The sequence below is a fragment of the Lathyrus oleraceus genome, chromosome 2 (assembly GCF_024323335.1).
Source record: "Lathyrus oleraceus cultivar Zhongwan6 chromosome 2, CAAS_Psat_ZW6_1.0, whole genome shotgun sequence".
Taxonomy (NCBI): domain Eukaryota; kingdom Viridiplantae; phylum Streptophyta; class Magnoliopsida; order Fabales; family Fabaceae; genus Lathyrus; species Lathyrus oleraceus.
The window spans coordinates 309,510,320-309,527,712 of record NC_066580.1 but is presented as its reverse complement, the minus strand read 5'-3'; the positions used below and the strand labels follow the sequence as shown (position 1 = coordinate 309,527,712).

Below are 17,393 nucleotides of genomic sequence, written 5' to 3'. Positions count from 1 at the left end.
TGCAGTATGGATATGCATTATGAAGTATGTCATGATGGTTATGCCCAAGAATAATTCACAAATCAGATTGTTAATGTGCAAACAGTATAGGCAGACAATATATGCATCCAAATTTACCTCAATGGGAGTAAGAACTTTTGTTCTAACATACAAAACTACTTAGTAGTAAAAGAATTGTAGAAGGGAGTGATATTACCTTTGTTGACGTAATCTTGTGATGGATAAATGATATCTAAGATGAATCTCATCAACCAAGGTGAGGCATAATATAATTAAGAACCAACATGCTTAAGACATCAAATGAGAAAGATCTAGGATCCCTAATTCACGACGAATGTTGAAGAACGGTTCCGTTGCCAAAGGTTTAGTGAATATATCAGCAAGCTGATTTTTGGAGTCAACATGCTCAAATACAACGTCTTCTTTTTCAACATGGTCGCGAAGAAAGTGATGTCTAATCTCTATGTGTTTAGTGCGTGAGTGTAAAACAGGGTTTTTAGTAAGGTTTATGGCACTAGTGTTGTCACATTTTATAGGAATACGTTTGAGTTGAATGTTAAAGTCTTGTAGTTGCTGCTTTAGCCATAAAATCTGAGCGCAACAACTACCGGCTGCAACGTATTCTGCCTCTGCAGTTGACAAAGCCACAGAAACCTGCTTTTTGCTATGCCAACTTACCAAGGAATTTGAAAACAGGTGACATGTACCACTTGTGCTTTTCCTATCTGATTTGCAGCCAGCAAAATCAGAATCGGAGTACCCTACTAAACTACAATCACTTCCTTTGGAATACCAAAGCCCATATTTAGGTGTTCCGTGAAGATATCTAAATATGCGCTTAACAGCTTTTAGGTGTGATTCCTTAGGATTTGATTGATAGCGTGCACACATACAAACACTAAACATGATGTCAGGTCTAGAAGCAGAAAGATACAAGAGAGATCCAATCATACCTCTGAACTTTTTGACATCCACACACTTACCATGCTCATCCTTATCTAGATTTCCATTGGTAGGCATAGGTGTGTCAATCGATTTTGAGTCATTCATTCCAAAGCGCTTGAGTAGTTCTTTGCAGTATTTTGTTTGACATACTGCAGTACCCACATCAAGTTGCTTAATTTGCAGTCCTAGGAAGTAATTCAGCTCCCCCATGAGACTCATCTCAAATTCACCCTGCATAACCTCAGAGAATTCTTCGACCAAGTGTATGTTAGTTGAACCAAAAATTATATCGTCTACATAGACTTGGACTAGAAGTATGTGTTTTCCCTTGTGTTTAATAAAGAGAGTATTATCCACCTTACCTCTTGAATATCCATGATCAATTAGAAATTTGCTAAGCCTTTCAACCAAACCCGAGGGGCTTGTTTAAGACCATACAAGGCTCGTTTTAATTTGTAGACATAATCTGGATTTTCAGCATTTTCAAAACCAGGAGGTTGTGAGACATATACCTCTTCATTTATGACACCATTAAGAAAAGCACTCTTTACGTCCATTTGGTAAAGCTTAAAATCATTAGAACATGCATAGGCAAGCAAGAGACGTATAGCTTCAAGGCGAGCAACTGGAGCATAAGTTTCCTCATAGTCTATGCCCTCCTCTTGGTTATACCCTTGTGCTACTAAATGTGCCTTGTTCCTAGTTATCACTCTGTTTTCATCAAGCTTATTTCTAAAACCCATTTAGTACCTATGATATGATGATCTCGCGGACGAGGGACAAGTTCCCAAACGTCATTTCTTTTAAATTGATTAAGCTCTTCTTGCATGGCCATTAGCCAAAATTCATCAATCAAGGCCTCTTTGGCATTTTTAGGCTCTACTTGTGAAACAAAAGCGAAGTGAGAACAAAAATTACTTATCTTAGAACGAGTCATTACTCCCTTTGAAATGTCTCCCAAGATGTTGTCAATAGGATGGTCTTTTGAGGATTTCCAAGCTGTTGGAAGATCATTCACTTCAGCTGTCTTTTCTTCCTCATTTTCTTCATGACTAGTATCTTCCTCCTTCTCATGGGCAGCTGTTTTGGACTGATCAGTTTCCTCAACAGCTTCCTTGAGTATGTCTTCAGTAGATATACCTGCGTCATCAAAAGAAATACCTTTTCCGACATTTTTCGGATAAGACTCATCAAAAGAAACATGAACAGGTTCTTCAACAGTAAGTAAACGCTTATTATACACTCTATATGCTTTACTTGACAGTGAGTAACCAAGAAAGATACCTTCATCTGCTTTTGCATCAAACTTCCCAATATTTTCCTTACCGTTATTCAAAACAAAACACTTACAACCGAATACGTGAAGATGTGACAGGTTTGGCTTTCTTCCTTTTAAAAGTTCATAAGGAGTTTTATTTAAAGTAGGGCGAATTAAGATTCTGTTTAAAACATAACAAGCTGTGCTAACAGCATCAGCCCAAAAGTATTTTGGTAATCCACCCTCATTTAGCATTGTTCTTGCCAACTCCTCTAAAACACGATTTTTACGCTCCACAACGCCATTTTGTTGTGGAGTTCGAGGAGCTGAAAAGTTATGCTCAATACCATACTTGTAACAGTACTTCTCAAAGTGATAGTTTTGAAATTCACCACCATGATCGCTACGAATTGTAACTATTTTGGAATTCATTTTGTTTTGGGACAGATTTGCAAAATTCTTGAAAGCAGAAAAAGTTTCATCTTTTCTATGAAGGAATATAGTCCAAGTAAATCTAGAGTAGTCATCAACTATTACAAAGCCATAGTAATTTCCACCTAGGCTCTTTGTCCTAGAAGGTCCAAAGAGATCCATATGGAGAAGCTTAAGGGGTCGTGAAGTTGAAATTATATTTTTAGATTTAAAAGAGACCCTCGTTTGCTTTCCCATTTGGCACGCGTCACATAGGTGGTCTTTTGAAAATTTCATTTTTGGAAGACCGACTACTAGATCCTTAGATACAACCTTGTTAAGCAAATCGAAATTAACATGCGCTAGACGTCTATGCCAAAGCTAAGAATCATCATTCAAGGTGACTAGACATTTAGTACTTGTTAAAGATACATCAAAAAGGTCAAGCATATAGATATTGTTTACTCTTATTCCCTTAAACACAACGTTCTGTTCAGCATGTTCAATTATGCAGCAAGTTTTTGTGAAAGAAACTTTATAGCCCATGTCACACAATTGACTTATGCTTAACAAATTATGTTTAAGTCCCTCTACTAGGTGGACATTAGAAATAGTAGTGGTGGAGGGATTACCTACACTACCTTTGCCGAGTATAGCTCCTTTGTTATTGTCTCCATAAGTAACATATCCCTTCTTCTTTGCTTTGAAGTCTATGAAAAGCGATATGTCACCGGTCATGTGCCTTGAGCAACCGCTGTCAAGAAACCATCTTCTATCTACGGAAGCAAGACACTCATCCTACAATATCAAAAGAGAGAAGTTGGTACCCAATTTTCATTGGGTCCAAGTGGGTAAGTGCTAACATGGTTGCCTTTTGGCTTCCATTGATAAATACCTTTAGGAACAAGAAATCTCCTAAACTTGCATTTCTCAATGGTATGGCCAGCATGACAATAATAATGACATAAACCATGATGATGTGTTTGTTGTTTCTTGTTCATTAAATCCTTTAGAATAAAAGAGTATTTTGCATATGGTGGATTTAATGACTTCTTAAACAACCTAGAGTCAACGGCATAAGTAACTTTAGGTTGTAAGGCTTTTTCCAATTTGACCTTGAGAGTGTTTACCTCTTTTTGCCAAATGTGACAAGCTTCACAGTACCTAACTTTACTACATCCGTCAATGTCAATAACTTTTGAATTTTCTGCAATACTAGCTTTTAACCTTTCTAAATCTGTTTCAGCTTTGTATACTTTACCTTCCAAAAATGAAAAAATATGTTTATCGGAAGATAGTCTTTTAAAAGCATCTACAGCTTCGTTATGCAGTTTTTCAAAAGCTATTTTCAATTCGGAAAAAGGCATAGAAGAGAAATTATTATAATAGGCTTGTTTTACCTTTTTGTCATTGATTTTCTTCTTGTGGTAGGACAGATTTTTTGTGTGAGCCATAAGACACAGATTTGCGGCTTCATCACCATCACTTGAGCTTTGTGTACTTGATGAATCACTATCACTTTCCCATGCAATGTACGCTCTTCTTTGTTTGTTGTACCCTTTTGGTGAAGCTTTTCTTTGATCCTTATACTTCATAGGGCAGTCCGTTTTATAATGTCCAGATTTACCACAACTAAAACAAGATCCCCTTCCTCTACTCTTCTTGTTCTCTTCCTGTTTCGAAGCTGTAGATTGTCTTCGAAACTTCATGAGGTTTTTATCGGAATGCTTGACTCCATTCTTTCGAATGAATCTATTATATCTCCTTACAAACAGTCCCATTTCCTCATCATCCGAATCTTTGTCACTACTTGAATCATTGTCGCTTTGCTCTTTTCGTGAGGACTTAGAGCTAGAGGCCACAAGAGCTATTGGCTTCTTCTCTCCCTCTTTGTCTCTTTTCTTCTCCTTTTCTTTCTTACTCTTGTTCTCAAACTTTTCAAGACTTTCTAATGCTTGCTGATGTTCTTCCAGCTTTCCAAACAGAGTTGTGATTGTAAGTCTCGTTAGATCGTTGGCTTCCTTAATTGCTGTTACTTTAGGTTGCCACTCCCTGCTAAGACACCTCAGAATTTTATTAGTAGCAATTTCATTGGAAACAGGTTTTCCAAGAGCATTCAACCTATTAGTGAGATGAGTGAATCTCTTTTGCATGTCGGAGATAGATTCTCCTTGTTTCATGCGAAAGAGCTCAAACTCTTGATTGAGTGTGTTAATGCGGGACTGTTTTACTTCAGTAGTACCCTCATGGGCAACTTCTAAAGCATCCCACATTTCTTTAGCTGTCGTGCAATGGGATACCCGATAATACTCATCAACACCAAGTGCTGAAATTAGCATGTTTCGAGCTCTCCAATCACACGACCACTTTTTCTCATCTTTCTCATTCCAATCATCTTCTGGTTTAGGAACTATGGCGCCAGCCGCATTTTTCATAGTAATTTGAAAAGGACCATTTTCAATGGCAACCCATACTAGCCTATCCACAGAATTTATATGAACTCGCATGCAGTCTTTCCAGTAGCCATAATTTTCACCGTTGAAAATAGGCGCTCTATTATACGCCCCCTTTGGTTCAGAATCCATACTGTTACAGGCAACCACAGAGCACCAGCGAACCGGGGCTCTGATACCACTTGTTAGACGGTATGGCTAGTGATCGAGAGGGGGGTGAATAGATAACCTTTTTAAAATTGAACGGATTTAAAATTTTATCAGAGTTTCTAAACTTGGCGGAAAATTTCAGTCCCGAATCAACTTCCGTCTATTCTGAACCGCTACTAGAAAACCGGACAAGCGAGTTTAATGCTGGATTTGGATAAGAATGACAGAAATTATTAACACCAGAATCTTAGCTAGTTAAATGCACTTATCATTAAAGTCTATTTCCAATGAATAAAACCTGGCTAACAATTTTGTCAAACAGTTGGTGTGTATGTGCTTAATGATGAACAATGGTGGACTTTAGTTTGAAAGTTTTCTTGCCACTATTGTATCGCAAAGGGTTCAGCCACAACACACAAACTGATATTGCAAAACTGATGAAAACGTAAAGAAAAGTAAGGAAAGAATACGATACGCAGAGATTTGGTAAGGAAGTTCCCCACGTCGTCCTCGCGTGTGGGTACGTCTCCCTCTCAATTTCAAATGAAATTGAGAACTTTGATTATCAATTATGCCGAATTCGTAGATACAAGGTTACGATACACAGACAGAATTCTAAATTCCAAGAACTTCTTCTTGTATGAAACCTCCACTTGATCTGAGCACGATCAAGAATTTCCTGCACGAAATTGCAAACAATTCACCGGTTCCACGACCTGTTTGCGAAATCCCCCGATCTCCAAACGCAACGCTGCGGCTGAATCTGTTCTGCAAACGTGACTAAAAAACCCTCAAGAACACTCCAGTTCTTGAAGGACAAACCAATTGGTTTTTCCTCGAAACCCCCTTCAATCTTCAACACAGCTAGATCCTCGATCGTTCCACTGAAAAACTCAGCTAGATCCTTGATCGTACCACTGAACGTTATCTCGTTGATCCTTTAATCCAAAGAACAAGAATGATTATGTGTTAATGTTCTTGAAGAAAAGTGATTGAGAAGATGAAGAAGATGAAGTCTCTTTCAGGTTTCTGATTGCTCCAAAAACAATTGCTGCTACACTCTTTTGATCTTGTGTTCAACTGTTTTTCTTCTCAGAATTCGTGTTCACCCCTGCTGTCACAACATTTCTTATATATGCAAAAACAGAAGCTGTTAGAACATAAAACAGACTTATGCATTGATACATGAGGGTATGCATCGATGCATACTGTAAGATAAATGAGTTTTTGGTGAATTTAAGTGAGCATGGATCGATGCATAATTCGTATGTATTGATGCATATGACATTTCCACCAACATGGATCGATGCATAATTCGCATGCATTGATACATAGGACATTTCAACTAATCATGGATCGATGCAAGGCTCGTATGGATCGATCCATAGAGCATTTTGCCTGTCCATGTATCGATACATGACTCGTATGCATCGATGCATACTGAACAACAGAATTTTGTGATTTACAACATACTGTATGGATCGATGCATAGAATTATGTGTTGATGCATACTGACACAAAATGGATTTTATGAGTTCTTTTAAGAGATGTATCAATGTAGGTCTTTATGTACAGTCACGCAACAATAGAATGGAATAAAAACACAATAAAAACACAAATGTATCATGTAAGGTAATGCACAGCCAACATTTGGATGATGATCACACAATTTGCTATCATTCAAAATTTATTCAAAGTAAAGAATTTTCTCACAAAAGCAATAATTCTCCCACTTCAGAAAAAGTCTTATTCAAACTCCCCCCTTTGGTATAAAAAATAGAAACAATTGAAGAATATATAGAACCTTCCCACATAGATGATGGGTTCATTGATTACCTTCTCATGTTCTTCTGTGATTTTTTAGCCATGTCGCGTTAATAATCTCAAGAAAAAGAAGGCGACGACGAAATTTTAAAGGAGAAAATAATTAACTACTCAATAGTGAAGAGCAAAGATAGGTATAAAAAGAAAGTGACTCTAGTTCTTCCTATACTTATGTATTGATAGTATAGAAATAAAGGTGTCCAATAAACTATCACATTTCTCGCATGTAACACTCAAGTGTTTCAGTTCCAAAGAATGATCATAATTACGCCTCTGAGTAAATGTTTGACATTCCAAACAACAGAGGCATGTAAAAGGGTGGTCGGCATCCGAGGATGAAATTCTCCAAAACCCCCACCTTGATACTCAAGCACGAGGGCTTGGGGGAAATTGTTATAAGCCAGCCAAATATTTTTTTATTCGGACACCCTAATATAAACCACCCTGGGTTGAAGTTTAGGTCATTCATATAAGCAGTTGAGCTTCTAGAAACTCCCTCTTACCACTGAGTTATCATGTACCTTGCTGCAAAAGATCTACACCTCAAGCACATCCAATTGTCCTCCATTTTCCACGCCTGAAAAATAGAGAAACAATTAATCCTCTCCCTTATATATAGGGAATAACGCCATTTTAGGTATAAAGTTTCAAACAAATTTGAATACTCTCTACTCTTTCACATACTGACTTGAGCATCAAAGTGATAACCTTGCAGGTACAGTCCCGTTCCAGTGCATCGGAAGCTCTACTCCATCGCAACTTCCATATCTCACTCTATTTATGGTTCCAGAATAGAATAATGGGTAAACAATTGAGTATTAAATAAGATAAAAAAAACAAATTCATATATACTTATGAATTGGCGGTCCTAGGTAACAATCTTTTTTCACTTGATTTAACTTATTTTGTATGTACGTTTGGATATCATTTGATGAAAATTGGGAAAATTGAATATATAATGGGTCCGATAAGCCATAATTTTGTAAATTTCTTTATGCATAAAATTGATGCATGTACCTAAATGATGTTAACACAAAATCTGATATTAAAAGTATTTGAGAATAATTAATATAAATTGAAATCTCCATAAAAGTTGTACTTATGTAAACCATAATTGAAGTAATTATATGTCAAGTTAATTAGTACCCTTCGCAAGATCCACAATACATATTTAATATTAAATGTAATTGATCTCGTTCATGTTGTAATTGCATCCCTAAGGAGTCTCACATATCCTCTATCATGCTTGTCAATCTTTGCAATGGGTCTAGTAGAGGTATTGGGATCTCAATCTTGTGTTAGGGGTGAACAACTACCTTTCGTACTTGCACCACCTAAAACAACTTTCTCATATAGGTCTAACTGATTAAAATTTGGGGGCCAAGTACATCCATCGATTTCAATTGTTGCATCATAAAAACAAGAGCAACATAATACATAATTCTAAAAGAAGAAACAACAACAACAACAACAACAACACACAACACTTATTTTTAATCATACAAACAAAGAAAAGAAAGCTCCTAAACCAAATTTATATTTACATCAATCACATCTCGAGTCACATTTTCCCGCATCTCATGGTTCACACTCTCCCGCACCTTCTGGCTCACCCTCTCCCGCACCTCTTGGGTCACACTCTCCCACATAGTCGCCACATCTTTTCTAATGTTTCCTCTATCTTCCCTTGCATTCACTCCTCCATCATTTCATATGCTAGGTCTTTAATCTGGTTTTTGTGATTTCTTTAGTCTTTGACGATTATCCGGGAAAAAATCCTCAAGTCGATGCATGGTCCAACACCATGGACACGCCCATCATGCTCATTTGTTTTTATTTCTTCTAAAAATATATCATGGCTTCTTTGTGGAACAAAAACACCAGTATTAATTTTTTCAACCAACAAATCTTACTAACACAATTAAAATTTCATTACCAAATTGAATTAACTACAATTGATAATATTGAAAAGAGAATATACTTACAATCTTATCAGCAACTACAGGTGTAACCTCTAATGTGAACTCACCTCCTAGTCTTTGATGTGTTCTCTTCAATTTCTCACGGCGTTATGATGGAGATGGATTATGATCAAGGCTTATAAAAGGATCTTCCAACTCTTGTTATCTTTGTTTTATTTTTTCTTTAATCATTGTCTCCTCCAGTTTATCATATCCTCCATGAGACAGTCTACGAGGACGAATATTTCTTACATATTCATTTTTCCTTTTTTTACTCTTAGCCAGGAACTCAGTAGTGTTGTGAGACTCAATAAACCTCTGTCAAGCGTCCTAATCAAAAAAATTATACATCACATATGGCAGTTTTAAGTCAGTACTCTTTGGATATATAATAATCGGTTGTGAGTTGTCTTAATTAAATCCCAATCAACACTCACCAGCATATAATATTTATTTCTTTGCTAGCTTATCATCTTTTGGAACGATAAAAGTATTCTACATTTACATAATAAAGTTGGTATTAGTATTAAACAAAAAAAAATGGTCATATATACTTGTATAAGAAATCATGAAAGTTAAAATAAATATCTTAATATCGGTCCATATACATGTTTTACATGTCCCATCGACCTGACTTCAATCATCTAACAAAATGTTCATTTTGCTTCTACCATGTAATGTCACATAACTCTTAAAATTTGTAGCATGTTCACCATAACACTTACCGCTTTGTAAATAAAAATTGATCGACAACCTAACATCGTGTTGTAGGATTTTGTTAACCTGAACATCATTATGGAACCTCTAGAATTTCTTTTACTTTTAGTTTTAGTAAAGGTGGTTCTTTGAGAGGTGTTGGTTGTAGAAGAGGTGATGGTTAAATCGACTATCTCTATTTAAACAACAACAATGATAATAAATATTTTATTTAACACAACATCAACACTTTCTATGAGCATTTCATAAGTATATGTTCATAGCATTGTACTTAACACAATATTAACAAAGAAACCTAAGAGAACTTTCCTAAGAATGGCCTCAATAAAGTCACCTTATGTGAAATTTGTGGTACATATGGTATATTTAACATATTCTTAACAACACTTCCTAAGAATAACATCATAAACATTTTACTTAACACAACATCGACAAAATCAACGCTAAAATTGGGAAAAATATTTTACTTAACTTATGGTATCTGTGAACTTTACTTAACTCATGATACATATGGACTTTATTCAACATCAACACTCAAAAGAAAAAAATTGTTTTTATTTTTATCAACATAATCAAAATAAACAATGAGCAATCCACACAACAAAAGTTAACATTTAAAAGTTGCGTGCATGGATAAAGATAGTGAGTTATGTACTTAATACATGATGAAGAAGATATGATAATGGTAGAGAAAGGTTTGTTGATATTTGGTTGTATTTTCCTCATTTCAAGCTACAGTATAATTTTAATGGTGTTATGGCGTTTGAATGGAGGAAATGTACGTGTGTTGGAAGAGTTGGTGTTCGAACACTTAAGTGTGTTGGAAGAGATGATGGAGTTTTGAAAACGATTATGAAATATGGGTTGAGATGTTAGGGCATTAAGATGGAGAAGATGAAGATGAAAATCGCCTAGGGTATATTTTCTTAAAAGATCGTTCGATTTCACAAGAGAATGAAGATGAAGTGAGTGTTGAAAAATAAATGAATAGTTAGAGTCTATTTCTAGAAAATACATGCAACAAATATTTTATCTCGGTTGGACAAACCAATCAAGGGGATAGATAGATTTAAAATAATTTTTTTAATTAAAAAAAATAAAACATCCTATGAAATAGATAACTAATATTTCTTCTTGGTTGGATAATTCGACGGAGAAAATAGATACATTATAAATATGTTAAAAATAAGAAAGAACCCAATTTAAAAAAATCATAAATAAATTTAAATAAAAAAATGAGAAAACGCCATGTGGGGGAATAGATACATTAAGAAAAAGTTATAGAAGTTGGGATTCATAGTGGATCGGCCACATTTCCTCTCGTTTGAATGCCCCCGCTAAGAAAATAAATAATATTTATTCTTTAAAAAATTAGATCATTGTGAACTCATGAATTATTTCTCAGGTTAAGGATGGTTGAAGTAAAAGGTTTGTTATACAATATATTATGAGATTAAATATTATGTATTATCAATGTAAAAAGTTTTATACTATCGATATATCATCATCACCCGTTTGTATTATTTTATAGGTTTTAAAAATAAAAATTAAACTTATTTTAATATCCAACATCTATGATTAATTGATGGGATAAAATCATTTTACACTGCCAGTATATTTCAATTAAATTCATATATTATATATTATTTGTAGTGTGTATATAAAGTCATTATGCTAATGGAAACACGCTAGGGAGTTACCATTGTATAGCAATAAATTTCAAAATCAAATTATCTTGTATCAATAATTTTATTGACTAAATAATTTATTTTTAATTTTTTTTATTAATTTGTATGGTGAATTAAATTGAATTAAATAGATAGTATACATTTGTTCTATCTACCTATATGCTGGATTTATTTTTGTTTTATTGCATTACGTATAGAACCGTGCGTCGACATTAAAATGTAGTTGAGCAACTTAAACTATATACACTACTAGTATTATACTAAATGGAAGTAAGAAGAGACAAAATTAAACAACTTATGCAGATGGACCCATAGCCTATGTTACTACTATAAACCAATTAATTATGGAAAAAAATTATAATACGTAACATCGACATACTCTATATCTACATGAATATGATGATATATATTGAAGTTATTATGATTTTAATTTTAATTGTTCACTAGTCTTATCTTATGCACTTGCTCTGATGATCTCTTTATATGTCAACTATTAAATATTTCCCTTATTGAAGGACTCTCTCATTGTTGGTTTTTGCCGGATGTCGAAGGAACAAACTCTGCCAATACTAATAATTTTATGGAGTAGTAATGACTTTGTTTTTAAATTATACGAATGCATAAGTTGTCTAATTTTGTCATGCATTCTTATTACAAATACAATATTCGTGTATTTTTTGTCTAACTTTTGGCATGTATTAATTTTTTTGAGTTTGGTCGGTTCAAGATTCAAATGGTACAGTCTAAAGTTTTATGCTTCAAAATTTTGACATAAGAAAAACAATAGGTAGGATTTTGATGGTACACTATAGAACTCGTTTGGAAAAATAGTTGTATTTTAGCTCAATGTTAATTGATAACCTTATATAATTTATATTTTGGATATTCAAAAATCCATCCGAATTAACATGTATGAAATTAGATTAGACCGGATTAAATTTTTTAATCAATTATTCAAAATCAATACTAACTGCAAGTAAATTTATTTTTAAATAGAATGAATTTTTTTTCTCAAAATCGATTTAAATCACATCGCAAAAACTCGTAATATCCAGTTATTATTCATATTTTTATTAAAAATAATTTGATTAAAACAAAAAATTATATAATTTAAATTTTTTAACAATATTTTAAAAAATTAAATGTTTAATAAAAAGTTATGAAAATAATAAAATATATTATTTTCTATTTAAAATTATAAACAACCAAAATATTTTAAACAAAAAATATTATAATAAAAATTAAATGATAAATTTATAAACATGTAAAATTATAGTATTCTCTAAAATTTATATAAAAATTATGCAACTTATTAAATAGTTTGTCTAATTATAATTAAAAACTTGAAAAGAATACATAATTTGAAAATATTATTTTTCTCGGTGATACTAATAGAAACTAAAAATAATTAATAGACAATACAGTAATATCTAGAGAAAAAAAAATGATATTTATCTTTTCTGGACTCAGCAATTAAAATTTAATATAAAATTAATTATTAGTCTAGTAATGAAATATTTTTATCAAGTCAAATAAAGTAAGAGAAATTTGATAAATTGTTATATAAATTTCTTTTCTTTTTTTCTATCTAGGCTTGTAATCTTAATATTTTTAACCTTTTTAAAACTTACTATACCATTTAAAAAGAGAGAGCCAAAGCAAATTTCATATCATAAATAGAGGTTTTAATACATAGCCAATTTATTTCAAGTTTAAGAAATATTAGCTTACACAACTTCATAATGAGAATTCTTATCTGGCAAATTAATTGTTATGTGAACCACCGTATATGTCTTTATTCATATATAGTGCTACATTTTAGTGAAAAAATATAAATACATATAGTGCTACATTAGTTTCTCTCAACTAATTAAATTTGTTTTCAACTATCTCATTTTCAATTTTTCTACTAGTATTAAATAATGGTCCTGCATTCTAAATATAAAAAATAAAACATGGTCCTTAATAATTTATTTCAATAATAATGCAATCTTTGTTAATCAAGTCAACTTAGTACGGTAACAAAATTATATTTTGCCATTATCCTAGAATCAATAACAATTGTATCTACTCACATTATACTTTTTATAAAGAAGAAAAGTATTGATTTTTATTTATTTATTTTAAACTTGATATTTAGCTTCTAGACCAATTAATTAAAGAAGACAAATCTCACTCTCCAATGACACGTATCCATTTGACAATTTGTAGCATCACATAAATTACTCTAATTTTGTCAATAATTATTCATTAAAGTATTGTAAAATTAATAATCTCACCATAATTTTGATAAACTCACCGTCAATTAAAGTGATAAAATAGATTCGTTCGTTTGGCATCTCTGCTTTGTTGGTCCTTTAGTGTGAGACGGATTAAGGGTTTAGGGACTCATCCATTAATGTATCTCTTCCTTCTTTTTTATTTTATGTATAAGTTTTTGTGAACATGAGTATTTAAATAAATTTTTAGATTTAAAAATTATCCCGTAAATTTTTTAAATTCTCAACTCCTCCCATTCCATTATGCCATTTTTATATAGATGATTTTTTTTACGGATCTAAACAGGACTAACATAACCTTCTGTCACATTTATCACCAATTATATTAATATATGTTCAAAGTCTTATCTTATCTGATTTATAAGTCATAACAAAAACCTATTATAAATGGTTGCCTCATTCAATGTGATCAATGTATGAGACAACTTTGGCTCATATGAGCATAGGCATAGGTAAGTATAGCACTAGCACCAAATTGATGGAACAATCCTCTGCAATTCCTAAACAAAAACTTGCACTTGCACTTTGCACAACCATAACAGAACCAATACTCAAACTTTTCATAAATTCATTTTATTCTTTGAACCAATACAACACAAGTATAGTACACTCAACTAAAAACCCTCACACCTGCATGCAATTTCGTCGTTTAAACAAAAAGCCTCACCCTGCAGCCTCTACACTACACTTTCCCCCATAACACAAACACTTTTAATAGAGACACTTTTCTTGTTCCTAACTTTATAAATTCCATAACAATTCAAAGAAGAAAACGACAGTACAACCAGGCATTACTCAAACCAGACTTCAATTAACAAAGCATGAGAAAAAAGTGTATGCAACAAATAAACAAAACTTTTCTAGTTCCAAGGTCAACCACATAAGTCATGATTGTTTTATCAACTGAATACAAACCAAAAAAACTCACTTTACTCTCATCTCAGACTTTGTCTTTCTCATTAACCCCTTTTCATTAACTTTTTGTTCTTCACTGCAGAAGAAAAACAAAAATAAGGCATAAAGTAAAACAAAAGGTAAAAACCATGCTTGCTCAAAAACATTCATAAAATATTAATATTACAGGATTGTCCAATATACTATATTGAAATCTATTGCTTTTCAGAACATAGTAGCTAGAAGGAAAAGTACAAAGTAGTAACATAGTTTAACCTAGAAACATCAAAACCCTAAAACATCAACAGACACAGAATTATCATAATATAAATTAAGCTACAGAAACTAATTAACATGCTTAAACTAACTGATTAAGCATTTTGCATCCTGAGTGCAAAAGCATTAAGAACCTCTTGATACTGAAAAACTGAATTCTCAGGATGATTCACCATGACTTGTTCATTTCCAAAAGGCACAGACTGAAAAGTGCTGTTAAACCCATTATTAAAATTCTCAAACTGTTGCATATTGAAATCATTTTGATCAAATCCACCACCTAAAAAATCGTTCTTTTGAAGACCCTTTTTAATCTCAAGCGTGTGATCATAGACAGGTGCAGCAGGAACAAAAGGGTCGCAGAAAGTATTTCCCAAACCTTCATGCTTAGTCTCTTGCTTAGGTTTTGGTAAGAACCTGTTAACAATCTCTTCCAATAATCCAGAATCAGAAGACTCTTTAGGAAAAAACTCATTATCTTCATCAGCAGAAAGTTTGGAACCATCTAAACCGACAAAGGTGTTGTTCATGTTGTTGCTATTGACACCCCCACTACATGAATTCGCCAAACAACAACCTGGGAGAAAAGTAGAACCAGAACCGGAACTAGAGGTTGAACTAGTACTAGAATTACCTATGTTGTTGTTGTAGGAATATGAAAAGTTGTCGTGAAAGTGATTCTGAAGTGAAGAGTTGGAATTAGAAGAGTTGATGAACTCACGAAAGAGAAGCATGTCAAGTGAAGTAGTTGAAGGGTTTCTATGGTTACCGAAATCACCACCGTTTGTTTCAGAGGCGGTTAACCAACCAGAAGACGACACGTGTCGGTTGTTTGCAGAGGTTTTATCAAGAGTTTGAGAATGAGAATGAGAATAAGAATGTTTCGGGAAGTTGAAGGAAGGAAAAGTGGAAGAAGGAGGAGGAGAAGTTGGATAAACGAAATTGGTACGAGCTTTGATGCCACGCATGGCACGTGCGGCGCAGTCGTAAGCACAAGCAGCTTCTTCAGCAGTGTCGAAAGTACCTAACCAACGGCGTTCTTTAGACTGAGGGTCTCTTATTTCAGCTGCGTAACGGCCCCATGGACGGCGGCGTACTCCGCGGTACCTAAGGGCACCGCCGTTGCCGGCGATGGCAGTAGTTTCGCGTAATGCTCTTTTGTTGGCGGCTGGTTTTTTGGAGTCGGGTTCTGTGGTGGGTGTTGGGGTTGTTCCGTTGAGACGGTTAAGTACTTCTTCCATTATAGTTGCAGAAGTGAAGAAGAAGAAGATTATGAAGAGTTGGTTTTTTTTTGCGAAAGGGAACGTTGGAATGGGGAAATGGAGAAGGTTTTTGAAGTGTCTTGAATATGGTGCGGTTTGGGTGATATTTATAGAGGTGTCTTGTGTTTTACTGTGGTGGAGTTATTGCACACATCAACTAGAGAGAAATGTGTTATGGAGCATTATTTTTTCTTTTTCTTTTGTTTTATTTTTTATAGTGAGGATATTAAGAAAGTGATTGATTTGGTCAAGTAGAATGTCCTACACAATAACCATAACTATGACAATGACAAAAATGTTGCTGTAATAGGTTTAATTGTTTTAAGAAATTAGTTTTTCTGTCTCATTAAACAATTTATTATTTTAGTTTATGATATCTCATTTATTCATATTTAATAAAATAAATTTTAATCACTAAACTTCTTAATAAAAAAAATAGTTCTTGTAAAATATTCATGTTTATAAAAATTTAATTAATTATTTTATCTAAATAATTCAGTGTTTTTTTCTATTAACATAATAATCAACACTACTACTAATTAATTATAATGGCTAGAAGGAAGAGTATGTGATCAGAGTTCAAATTTTAACCATATAAATTATCTTCACAACCAATGCAATTAACACTAAAAACTTCAAATGTAAGCACAAATATACAACCCATGTCCCTCAACCACGTTATTGTGAGGTCAAATATTTATGTGTTATACGTATGTTATACTATCATTCTTAAATAGTCTTTCCCAACACAATTATAATAAAATAATTAATTTTACATTAATAAATTAATAAAGAAAGATATTTAAGTATAATTAATTTTTACAAGATTTCCTGTATAAGCAAAATAAAATTTATTATGATATCTATGTAATTTAGAATGTTACTGTCTCGTTAAAGAACGATTGTCGGTGTTGGTTGTCAGATGATAATAATAATTACATTATTGTTTCTGCCTACTGCAATCTATATAAGTCCCATCATATTTGTTAGTTTCTATTTGGGGGTAATTAGGCTCTTTTGAAAGTGTTCGTCTTTTCTTAGCAGTTGCTTCAAGATAAAATCCCTAGTCGGGAGAATCTTCGTATAATGCAGGTTATTTTAGATCATGATGGTCGTTTATGTGGGTTATGTGTTGCTTTAGAGTCGATTTCTCACTTTTTTGTCACTTGTTCTATCTCTATTTCCTTTTTGTATAAAATTATTCGAGTGGCTAGGGAAGATAGTTTTCTTACCACGTGATATTATATTTTTGTACGAACTTTTTACGTCCTTCAG

The 17,393-nt window shown here is 33.2% G+C and overlaps 1 protein-coding gene across 1 annotated transcript; it reads right to left on the bottom strand.

Moving 5' to 3' along the window:
* Nucleotides 1-14,721: 14,721 nt before the first annotated feature.
* Nucleotides 14,722-16,161, bottom strand: LOC127121366 (ethylene-responsive transcription factor ESR2-like). The gene has a single exon (XM_051051872.1). The coding sequence runs from the start codon at nucleotides 16,095-16,097 to the stop codon at nucleotides 14,952-14,954; it is 1,146 nt and encodes a 381-aa protein (XP_050907829.1). The 5' UTR covers nucleotides 16,098-16,161; the 3' UTR covers nucleotides 14,722-14,951.
* Nucleotides 16,162-17,393: the final 1,232 nt, after the last annotated feature.

Coding starts and splice junctions, on each gene's coding strand:
- LOC127121366 (XM_051051872.1), bottom strand. CDS start 16,097: ATGGAAGAAGTACTTAACCGTCTCAACGGAACAACCCCAACACCCACC.